This window comes from Melospiza georgiana, chromosome 10 (genome assembly GCF_028018845.1).
Source record: "Melospiza georgiana isolate bMelGeo1 chromosome 10, bMelGeo1.pri, whole genome shotgun sequence".
Classification (NCBI taxonomy): domain Eukaryota; kingdom Metazoa; phylum Chordata; class Aves; order Passeriformes; family Passerellidae; genus Melospiza; species Melospiza georgiana.
Genome location: NC_080439.1, coordinates 1019711 through 1031736, shown reverse-complemented (window position 1 = coordinate 1031736; position 12026 = coordinate 1019711). Strand labels below are relative to the sequence as shown.

The window sequence follows — 12026 nt, the reverse complement described above, 5'->3', positions numbered from 1 at the left end:
CTGTTGCACCTGTCCTCAGCTTGCTATATTTAACCATGGCTTTTCTGAGCTGCTCCTGTCTGCTGTATCTTCTCTCCTGGTGAAACAGCACTGCAAGTCCCGTTTGTTTTATCCAGTGTGGCAGCTGGGAGCCTGCGCACAGAATGGCCCTGTCCCACTCCCAGCTGCTGCAAGAACTTAGCAGGAGGTGCTGAGGGATATTTGTGCAAGGAGGGGGTGGAAGGTGCTGTTGGGAAGTGAAGCTCAGGTAGAATGAAAGGACATGCGGAAGAAGATCCCAGAGTAAGCCCAGCAATATTTGAAACCTTTGGAGCACGTTCTCAGAGGAGGAACCAGCACCAGAAATGGGAGTGCAGAGGGGCTGGGCTGTGAATAATTGCCATAAACCAGTGGTGGTTTAAGGCTTTGGCTGAGCTGTAGTAAGGGCAGGGGCAAAAGGTTCTTTCCTGAGCTGCCCTGCGTGCTGTGCCTGGGGAGAGCCCTGTGTGCCTGTCCTTGACACGCTGGCAGCTGGGTGAAGCAGACCTTCGAGGAGGCTGACAAGAACGGCGACGGGCTGCTCAACATCGAGGAGATCCACCAGCTGATGCACAAGCTGAACGTCAGCCTGCCCCGCAGGAAGGTCCGCCAGATGTTCCAGGTGTGTGCTGGGACACCAGGTAACAGCCATTTCTGGGCACAGCCAGGGCAGGCTCTGCAGCCTGGCACCACAAACACAGCACTCACAGGCTTTTTCAATGTCCTGCCTTTTTGTAGGCATCAGGATGTTGTTTCAATGACAGGAAGCACACAGAAAAGTTACCAATGTTACTCTTTCTGCTGCATTGTTGGTTTCAGCTCTGTGAACTGAACCGTTCGATGCTGGCACTGATGGACAATGAAGTCACTCTGTTGCTACTGAAATGTTTATTTCATTTCTTTTATGGAAAATTATTTAATAGAAACTGGCTTGATGCAAGTAATTAGGTTTTAACAACTTCCTCATATTTAGCCATTCAGATTTGATGGATTTAGAATCAATTTTTTACTTCTGTTGTCTGAAAACAGCTCCCATTTTCCACCAGTCCTTGTGTTTACTTCAGGAAAGGAAAGATAAACCAAGGACATAATGGAGAGCAAAATAGGTCCTGTTCACTTTTCTAAACCAGTACCAGCTCAAAGCTGGTTTGCTGTAAAACATGGGAAGGTTGAAGAATCTTCTATTCTTCATAAATTCCCCACTAGAGATACATCTTTGGAGTCTGGAGTTACTCCCAAAGACCTGGAAACTGGTGGGGTGGTGTTGCAGAGATTAGTTTGGGTTGTACTCGTTCCCACAGATTGTAAATGTCATTTAAGGTATGTAATAGATCTAAAATTATTTAAAACCACATTCAACACCATTTAGCTGAGAATTCCTTTCCTCTCAGCTGACTTGCTGTGACAGGAGTTTGCAGCTCCTCTCTGCATGGAGACCCACACAGTGCCTGTCAGCCATTCTCCAGAATATATTCTTTGTTTTGAAAATCCACAGCAATCCTCTTAGGCAGATGTTCACAGGAAAAAAGCTTGTATTAGTGTGTGCTAAGTACTGTTTTCTTCTCCTCCTACCTCTGAGGAGAAGCAGCAAATCCAGCCTGGAGATGCTGGGTGTGTGTTTTGGTGGGGAGTCCCAGGGCTGCTGCAGAGCTGTCCCCTCTGTAGAGTGCTGCACATTAAATAATGTGCATTGGAGACTCTGACACTGTCCTGAGTGGTTTAAGATATCAGACTGTTGTTGGGGAAGCCTTGGGTGATATTGTTATGCCTCTTGCTGAGTTTTAATCCAGGATAACTGCAGGGCACACAGGAGGGCAAGAGATCAGAATAAAGCCCAGGGTGAGCCTCTTTCTGGGGGAAATAAATATGGAATTAAAAAGGAAATTAGAGTTTCATGGGGAATCTGTGGCTTTAGTTTAGTAACTGTTTTCACCAGTAACCCCAGAGAGGATGATATAATTTTGCAGTTATTTTAGCCTGTTGGGATTTGTGTCTGAACAGTCTTACAGACTAGAATTTACTACATTTCTGTTGGTGTACACAAGTCCTGCTCTGTTTTATTCCCTGATTTCTCCTGTGCTGAGCATGTTTACCTGAGTGCCATTACCTCTTAGGAGGCAGACACAGATGAGAACCAAGGAACCCTGAACTTTGAAGAATTCTCAGTGTTTTACAAGATGATGTCCTTGCGTCGAGATCTGTACCTGCTGCTCCTAAGCTACAGTGACAAGAAGGATCATCTCACTGCTGAGGAGCTGGCCCAGTTTCTGAGGGTGGAACAGAAGGTAGGGCAGTGTCTGCACCCATGTCTATGGCCATGCACTTACATTCAAGTGTAAGGAAAGGATTTTATGGAAAATATTGACCTGGGGCAGAGGGCAAAGCACAGATGTGACAGAAGAGAGTTCTGAAGGTTTTGTTGTTTTTTGAAATGCTTATAGAAAGAGTTTGAGCTGCTTTGGATGATTTTTGCAGTGCCCAGGATAGTGGTGTGAGAGGGTGCTCAGGGACCCGGGGCAGGAAGAGGAACACGTGGCAGAGCTGCCTTTGGGGTGCACAGGGACATTGTGGAGCTGCTGCTGCAGCAGAACCCCGGAGCTGACTGTCAGGTCTGGCATTCTGCACCCTCTCAGTGCTCTGTGTGCCCTCCTGAGAGCCCTGTGTGGGCAGAGCTGCCCTGCTCAGCACTGCTCCAGCAGCAAACCACAGACAGTGAAAGCAGCAGCTCCCGAACCTCTTGGCTGGGCAGTTGGAGGCACCTTGCAGCCCCGTGCCCCTTCCCAGTGCCCAGCACTGGAGGTCAGGAGATTCCTGAATGTTCCCTGCTCCCCTGGGGCAGGGCAGCATTGCCCCAGGAGCTGATCGTGCTCCCAGCCAGGAGGCAGCTCCCCAGTGCCCTCAGCACCCAAACAGCATCTTGGTTTTGCTGTTGTCTGGATGCTTGCAAATCTGTGGACAGTCTGTTCTGCTCCATCTGCTACTCGATTGGCAGGATATGAAGCACTCTGCAGCCTGAGGACAGAACAAAAGCAGCTTGGGGTTTTTGTTAGCTTGCTAAACTGGCTTCTTTTTTAGGAGAACTCCCTGTTTAGGAGAGCAACCCATATTGTTTTTAGTGGAGTACTGACTCTAAAGTGTAACAAAAAATGAATGGCCAAAGTCATCACCTCTCAAGCTACAATTAAAAAGCACAAATGTGTGGACTTTTCCCCAGCAGATGCAGCTTTGGACTAGATTAGACATTGCCATTCCTCAAGCACATGAGAAGCCCACACTGGGCCAGCAAGGAGCCACGGGGGATAATGGAAAAGTGAATTTGAGCCAGCTTGTACCAGAACAAGGCCTGCTCTGAGCAGTGTTTGCAATCAAACACCAACCTGAGCAAGGATAATCAGTTATTTTTCCTACTGAATTGTTCTTTTTTATTATCCTGTGCAATTCCTGCAGCATCTCAGGATGGCTGGCTTAGCTGGGACAGTACAAACAGTGAACTGGATGATGGCACAAGAAAGGTGCCAGAGGTTTGAGAGCCAGTATTGTCTTCCTGTGATGTTGTTAGGGAGAAATGAAATCCACCCCATCCTCATTCTCCCTTTGGTTCTCTACAACTCAAGGCAGTCAGGAAAGATGAGATGGGAGCTGCTCCTTCCCTTTAGTTCTGAAGGAAATAGAAGTGAACACTTGCAAGTGCCCCACAATCAGTTAGAACCTCAGCTGTGGCCTAGCTGAAGCTGTTGACAGAATTCCTATTTGTTTCAGAAAAGCTGCTGTTTTTCATTTCAGAATGTAATTATTTCTCTCCTAGCCTGTGTGTTACAGTGAACTCCCTTGGAAGTAATGAAATCATAGGAGTGGAAAACGCATGAAAATGAAATCGAAGCCTGCCAAATCTTTTTGCATGTCTAAGAAGATTATATTAAAGAATATAATGTCATAGTTCTCATTTCCACAGCATTGGCCAGTACAACTATTAAGGCTGCTAAACAGCCAATTTTAATCTTGAGACTAAAATGACATAGGTTTTAATTGATGGCTACCTCTCACTCCTGTTTGTCTTCTCCAAGTTAAGTAGATTTTCACATGCTGGTGATGTTAAAAATGAGTGTACCTCCGCTGCTGTTTTTGTGCAGATGAATAATGTGACACCAGAATATTGTCTGGACATCATACAGAAGTTTGAAGTGTCAGAAGAAAACAAGAAGCAAAATGTTCTTGGGATTGAAGGTAAAAGTTTTGCTTTCAGAGTGAGTTTTCCCTGGCCATGCTGCAGTGGAGTGGAAGTGCTTTGATGTGTTTTGCTGAGGCTTTTGTGTCCCCTGGATCAGCGGTCGGGAGCGTGGGAGCGTTTTGTGAGTCAGGGGGGAGATGTGAGCAGGTGTGGTGAGGCAGCAGCTCGCAGCCATCCATCACAGCCACCCTCAGCAGCGGGGCTGGATGCCTGAGGCTGTGGGGATTTATTGCTCACTCTCACAAAACTGTCCTGGGCCCTGCAGTTCATCTACAGCCTGCTCCCAGCGAGGTAATGAAAGCAAAGTGTTCATTCTGCCTCGGCTCTGGGGTCTGGGATCCTGCACAATCCATTCCTTGATGCTTCTGTGAAATAAAGTACAGATAGTTGCGTTTTCATTGGGTTTAAATACCTGATTCCCTTTGCTTGTGAAAGCACTTGTAAATTGTATGTTTATTCAGAATCCAATTTAGTATCAGGTCAGCCTCAGAGCTGAGATGAAATAGATTAAAAGCCATGTTGTGTTCGTTTGCCCAGAAGGAAGCTTCTGTGGAGCAGCATTATGTACATGGTGATTTGGGGAGGGGGAAAGTAGGAATTTTCCTCCACATGGTATTTAAATCCTGGATATGGCCTCCCTTCAACAAGCTTCTGATGTGACCCAGGGCGCTGCACTCAAACTGGAAAAAGGAAAGTAAAACAAACAAGCTGTGACACCTAAACAATATTTCTGCAAGCATTTCTGCTCCTCTTAACCTGCTGCTGCAGCTGCTTTTATCTCTGAGCTGCTTTCAGGGCTGGTATTGTTTGCACAGTCCTTTGCAAACATTTTCCATGTTTCATTCTTAAAGGAGATATTTTTAAAACTTTCTCTGTTCAGCGATGCTCTATTTAGAGGGTTATAAATGAAATGCCATCTTCTTGAATAAACTTACAGGAAAAAGGAAATTGTGAAGTGAGGGTGATGGGTCAGTGCCTTGGCCGCCGATGCGCGGCTGTGCTTTGGGCAGCCGCTGCCTTGCGTGCCCCAATGCGTGTGCTGAGGGCAGTGCCATGCACAGCGCAGGAGTGCCACCCGGGAGCTCTGCTGGGAAAGGCGTTGGTGCCCTGCAGTGCCCCGGGGGCTCAGAGCTGTCCTGTGCCCGCAGGCTTCACCAGCTTCATGCGCAGCCCGGCGTGCGAGGTGTCCGACCCGCTGCACCGCCACGTGCACCAGGACATGCGGCAGCCCCTGTGCCACTACTTCATCGCCTCGTCCCACAACACCTACCTGAGCGGGGACCAGCTGCTCTCCCAGTCCCGCGCCGACATGTACGCGCGCGTGCTGCAGGCCGGCTGCCGCTGCGTCGAAGGTGGGCTGCACGGGGGCTGCATGGGAGCTGCACAGGGCTGCATGGGGGGCTGGCAGCACAGGGGCTGCATGGGGCCTGCACGGGGCTACATAGAGGCTGGCTGCACAGGGCTGGCTGCGTGGGGCAGCACAGGAGCTGCACTGGCCACTGCCTCAGGGCCACACTCCCAGCAGTGATGCTGGGCTGCCTCAGGCACTTTCTGACCACTCCAAACTGGATTTTTCTGTTGGGAATGATCACCTTGGGCAGGCACCAGAGAATCACAGAATGGTTGGAAGGGGTTCTAAAGATCACCCAGCTCTACCCCGCTGCCATGGGGATCACACTAGATTATTTTTTAAGCTGTGCATGATTTAAATAATAACAAAACATTAGCGGTTTTATATTAGTATTAGTATCTTTATTTTCCAAAAATAAATAAAGTCTTTTGGCAAAGTTAGACTCAACATTAATTTTTTATGAATAGTGTTACAAAAGGTCATCTGGAAAAAAAATATTGTTAATCTCTATTTAAAAATTAATTAGAGAAAATGAACCTGAGAGAACTGGGTGATTGCCTTCTGCAGATCAGCTCCCAAGAACACTCAGCAGTGTTATTTTCCTTGACCTCAAAGCTATTGCAGCTACTTGAGAGCCCAGGGACTAGATCTGCAGCTTTCTCCTTGGGAACTTTAACTGCCTGTGGAGGCAGCAGCAGTGACAAGATTGGTACAAATTCAGAGTACAGGCATTCATTAGGAAAAGCATTCTTATGCTGGTCCATTCTGCATGTGCTGGATTTGATGCTACTCTTCATACAGTCAGTTATAAAGCTGCAAGTTAAACTGGGAGTGGGAAAAGATAAGTTCTTTTAAAATAGATTGTCCTCAGAAGCAAAAACTCCATTCCCGAGGTAGCTGTAAACATTATTTGACCTATTACACCTTTGTAGTTTTATATATGAGGAAAAAACCTCAAATAAATACAAGGGGGAAAACAGTTCTAGGATGCAGAATTCTCATCTGAGCTAGGAAAAGACTGTCCTGTTAGTCTGAGCTCTGCTGGCAGGGCAGAGCAGATGGGATGAGGGGTGCCAAGGGATGGAGTGAACCTGGCTGAGCAGGTGAGCTCTGCTGGCAGCAGGAGCACAGGAATGGGGAGGTTGGGGGCATCCCTTAATGTGTGCCTTTTCTGGTCTCAACAGTGGATTGCTGGGATGGCCCAGATGGGGAGCCAGTGGTGCACCATGGCTACACCCTGACTTCCAAAATCCTCTTCCGGGACGTGGCAGAAACCATCAATAAATATGCCTTCATCAAAAACGAGTAAGTGTGGAGCCAGCTTTGCAGCTACACCTGTTTTCTGTAGTTAATCCCACACTGAAAACAACCATCAAGCCCAGGAAGTGCAAATATTCCTTTAGGCACATCAGGGTAGATTCTGTTCCCCTGTTTATTGCCTGTGTTGTGTTTATTGTTCATCTGCACAAGCTCTTCCCATCAACTGAGGGAGAGAGTTCTGCCCAAGTTGAACCTTTTTGTGCTCTTGAACTCAGTAAGGCTTTGGACAGTCTGACACTGCTGATTATCTTTCAACAGAACTTCCCACTCACATCCACAGGGAAATTCTCCTGAAAAATCAATACTGTGATCTTCTCTACCTACTGAAAATACTTTATTTCAGCAGAGAAATTGAAAAGCTGTCATGTGTAGTTTGAGGAAATGCTGAGGTGTGGGGTAGTGTTCTGAATCTGTTTCATTTGCCATGGTGCTTTATAACAGTTTATTATGAAAACTGTGGATTTTACCCATATATATGTGTATACACACATACACGCAGAGTAGTCTCAAATTATGAGTCGGTGTCGAGAATTTTGAGTAGTTTAAAGACAATAAAAGGAAAATACTTCCTTTTCTCTATTTAAATAAAAAGCACCCAACAATGGATTTGTGGGAAAGAAAACAACCAAGCCCAAAAGTTTGGTGTTATTGATGAGAAGTACAAGGTGGTACTTTCAAAGCTAGAGGAGGTGGTTGGGGTTATAGAGCCCTGGGGCTGCCAAGAGTTTAGAAAACAGTCGTGCAAATCTGTGCAAGAACTTGGCTGTTGCATTCCCAGGTGGGTGGTAAGGGTGCAGCTCTGACAGTGTCTGGGGCTTTGTTTCCAGGTTTCCAGTCATCCTGTCCATTGAAAACCACTGCAGCATTCAACAGCAAAAGAAGATCGCCCAGTACCTGAAGGACATATTTGGTGACAAACTGGACTTGTCATCTGTGAGCACTGGAGACCCCAGGCAGCTTCCCAGCCCTCAGGATTTAAAAGGGAAAATCCTAGTGAAGGTAACTTGCTGGGCATGTTCAGAGTGCAACAAAAGTCAGCTTGAGATATTTATTGCATATTTTCTTTGGAGGACCAGTTCATACCCCTTTAGCATCTAAACATTACCTGACAGTCTTTCCTTGAACAAAGTACTTTGGAGTGGTAGAAGAGTGAAGCTCTCCTGCCCTTCCCCTCAGCCAGCAGGGAGCTGCAGTTCATGGGATGGAGCCCTGTTCATGGTTCATCTGCTGTGTTTATGGGAGGAGAGCAGCTCAGGAGGAGCTGGAGCTGCAGTTCAGGGGATGGAGCTCTCTGTTCATGGTTCATCTGCTGTGTTTATGGGAGGAGAGCAGCTCAGGAGGAGCTGGGGGAGAGCTCTGTGCAGGATTAATTGTGTGAGCCCCTCACTCCAAACAGATTTGCTCTGAAAGAAATTCCAAAGGCCAGGACGGATAAAACAGGGAAGGAGCACAAGGCAGACCTTTGGGAGGATGATTAATAGAGTTCTGCCCCATTACATTGTCTAATTTACTTGGACACAGGGGGGCAATCACTTCTGTGTGAACTCTCAGGATACTCTGGCTTTCCCCCCGTCCTTGGCTGCAGGGATCCCCAGTTTGTCTGATGTTAGTTTGAACATGCTGCAGTGCACAGTGCAGAGCTGACCCCGAATTAGGAGCCCTTTGAGTGCTCAGCCGTGATTTTGCATTTCACTGCATCCGTTTTCTGGGGTGGCTGCTGGTTAACGAACTGTGCAAACACAGTTTGGTGTTTGAGGGATCCACAGGAAATGATGTGGAACATCACTCCTGCAGAAATCCCCCGGCACTGCACCAAAGGCAGCGCAGGCTGGGTGCTCTGGGCTCTTACCTGAATTTCTGAGCTGCCTTTCCAGCACGTCTGAGCTGTCACTGCAGGGTGATCCTCCAGCTCTCACTGCTGGAGCCCTGTGGGTGCAGACTGCTGTGCAGCTGAGCTGCTTTCAGAATGAGAAATTCCATCTCGAGCATCCCAGCATCCCTGCACAAAGCCCTGCCTCCCATCACCTGCTCAATTTACGCAGCTCTGTTGGAAAACATAAAGTCAGATTAAGGAATCAGTACCTTGTTGAGAAGTAAGCCAGCTTTCTCATCTTTTTGCTATTGCTTTTGCTCTTTTTATATATTTTCCTTTGAAAGGCAGTATTGATTCACTAGTATTGATTCGCAAACAATTTCAAATAATGGCAAAATTTTCATCCTGTAAGTGTATATAAAGATTCATTCTAGTTACACTCAGGGATTTCAGCCAGTGTAAAGGTTCCAGCATGAAGTGAATTTGACCCCTCATTAGCAGCAGCATTATTAATTTCAAAATGCAGCCTCAAAATCAATCCTCTGCCTTTCTGTAGAAATCCTGAGTGTCATTCCTGTCTCCCACTGATGCAGCAGGTAGGCTGAGAACACTTCTGTGCACAGGAGCAATATCACAGAAGTTTAGTAGGTGATTTATGTAGGAGCAGATGGTGAAGCAAGAGGAGCAGACTGGGTGCACTAACTAACACTGACCACATTTATTGGGGTGTTTTTTCCTCATTTTAGGGTAAGAAGTTGCCCTGCAGCCTTGCAGCAGATGCTGAGGAAGGAGAGGTTTCAGAAGAGGACAGTGCTGATGAAATTGAGGACGACTGCAAGTTAAAGCCCTGCTTTGTATGTGCACACAGTCAGCTCACAGAGTGTGACAGCTCTGCATCTCTTACATGCACACTTCTGTCCTACTTAGAGTTAGCAGAGTTTTTCATTCCTAAGTTTGTAATTCCTGTGTCAGGTTCATGCTGCTCCATAGGATTCACTTTTACTTTAAGTGCCTTATGTAAGAGACTGGTTTGAGTCTGTATAGTCTGGATGACTGTTAGCAGAAATCACTTGCTTTTTTCACTGTTTGGAGCAGGAATCCAATGCTTAGAGTGTCTGTAAGTGCATTAGCTGGGAATTCATGCTCTTCTGAAAGAGAAGGGAGCTTGTGACAGCTGTGGGGCAGAGAGAGCCCATGGCCAGGTCCTGGGGATCTGTGGGGGGACTGTGAGCTGAGCTGGGAGGGCTCAGGGGAAAGGGAGAAGGGAAATGGCAGTGAAAGGCACAGGCAGAAAGGGCAGGATCAGGCAGGATTGTGCAAGGAGTCTGTTCTTGCAGAGGGGAGGAAATGGGAGCACCGTGTGACCCTCAGTGTGCATGGGATGGACACAAACCCTGCTTGAGCTGCGTTTCCTGGTGTCTTTCAGAGCAACGGTGCAACTCAGCACCAGGTGGAATCCTTCATACGGACAAAACTGGAGTCTCTGCTAAAAGAATCCCAAATCAGGGACAAGGAGGATCCTGACAGCTTCACTGTGAGGGCCCTGCTGAAGGCAACTCACCAGAGCTTCAGTGTGAACATGAAGCAGGTACGTGGGCTGTGAAGGAGGGCACGGTGCAGTGTGCTGCAGGTGTTTCAGATGAGAGAGCCAGGAACTGAGGAACTGCATGCAAACTCCAGGGACATTAAATACCGAGTGGATTTTCTGTGGAGATGTGCCTGCTCATGAACCAGTGTCACAGAACTCTTTTCTGGGAGTTACTGTGTAATTGATGGACTAGAAAGGGAGCAGTTGGGTTTTTTCCTGTTTTTTTAGTGTTCATTTATTTTTCCTTCATTACTGGTCTGCCTTTGATTTTTCCCAAGTAATTGCTATTAAAAGAAGTAAAAATCCGCTAAAGATTATTTCTACGTGTTGCAGAGACTTCCAGCCTGAGCTCTGAGCAAATCTCTGAACCCAGGTTATTGATTTTGCTGGGCCCCCAGTGCCCTCATCGTCACGAAAGCCCAAAGTGAGTCCAGCTCAGCCCTGAGCAAGGAGAAGCTGGAGTTCACAGCACTGAAGCACTCGCCCAGCTGAAATGCTGGGGGAATATTCTTCAGTTTGTTTTGCTCTTCAGAAGATGAAGGGCTGTGTGTTCCTGACAGAAGAAGTGAGATGCTGCCAGGAGTTATCCAGCTGATGTCTGGGGGCATGGCTGGGAATGTGGAGCTCAGCCTGCAGGCTGCCTATGAGAAGTCCACATTTATCTGCTAGGAGATTCTTTTTCCTCTCCCTTTTCCCTTTGTGGCTGCTTTCAAGAACACTCAGATGTCTTGGTTTGTTGTTATTTGCCTGGTTTTGCTAGACTGCTTTTTCTACATGGCTTGTTGTTGTCTTGAGTGCTAATGTTAGTATTTTTCTTTACAGTTAGATGATTCTAAACTGTGAAGTGTACAAAGAAATTAGAAAAGTCCTGTAATGAGATTTTGGATTTCAATTTGTTCCCAGATCAGACTTTAACTTACTTTGTCTCATTTGCAATAATTTTATTTTCCTAATAGTGAGCCAGAGTGACACAGAGGAACTTGTATGAGGTTGAAATGATGCCTTTTGGAGACTGTAGCAGACTCTTTAAAGACATTTCTGCAGGTATTTATTTATGCTTTTTATTGCACTTTTTCTGCACAGAACTTGGATACAAAAGAAGGTGGAAAAAAGTCTCATGGTCGATCATTAATGGGGAACTTCAGTAAACACAAGGTGAGTGAAATAAATGAGAGCTGAGGTTGCTGTTGTAGGACTGGCAGCATTCCAGAGACCCTGGCAATGTTTTACTGCTCCAGACAAGTGTGATGGGCATGGGGGCAGCGAGGAGGGATCGGTGTCTTAATCTGTTCAGAAGATTGAGCTGTGGAATTGCTGATTTTCTGATCAAACCTGCAGCAGCACAAGAGCAGCAGAGACAAATGTCTTGGCATACCTTGTTTTCCAGAGAGCTGATGGTGCCTGGTTCAGTCAGGGCCCAGTTTTGCTGTGTCCCACCCTGGGCAGGGCCGTGCTGGGACTGTCCCTGCTCCCAGGGGCTGCGATGGCTGCGTGCTGGCTCAGGGCTCCTGCTCTGTGCACATGTGTTCTGCCTGACCTCCTCCTGGTTTTCACATCCTGCTTGTGTTTGTGCAGCTGCTGGGCTGGACTGCCGGCCCTGCTGCTCCTCAGGGGTGTCTCCATGGCCAGGCAGGAGCTGAGAGCTCCCATTTCACAGCTGGGCACAGAGCAGCCCCCACAAGGGACAGTGCCCATGTTTCCTCCTGTG

General features: G+C 47.2%; 1 protein-coding gene across 1 annotated transcript in view; it reads left to right on the top strand.

The window, feature by feature from the left end:
- Positions 1-12026, top strand: part of PLCH1 (phospholipase C eta 1) — a 46322-nt gene that overhangs the window by 21715 nt on the left and 12581 nt on the right. The window contains exons 4-12 of the mRNA XM_058031531.1: positions 511-640; positions 2133-2303; positions 4149-4242; positions 5395-5598; positions 6782-6902; positions 7745-7916; positions 9477-9584; positions 10157-10318; positions 11402-11473. Coding sequence (XP_057887514.1) covers positions 511-640; positions 2133-2303; positions 4149-4242; positions 5395-5598; positions 6782-6902; positions 7745-7916; positions 9477-9584; positions 10157-10318; positions 11402-11473 — 1234 coding nt within the window. The remainder of the gene's footprint in view (positions 1-510; positions 641-2132; positions 2304-4148; positions 4243-5394; positions 5599-6781; positions 6903-7744; positions 7917-9476; positions 9585-10156; positions 10319-11401; positions 11474-12026) is intronic.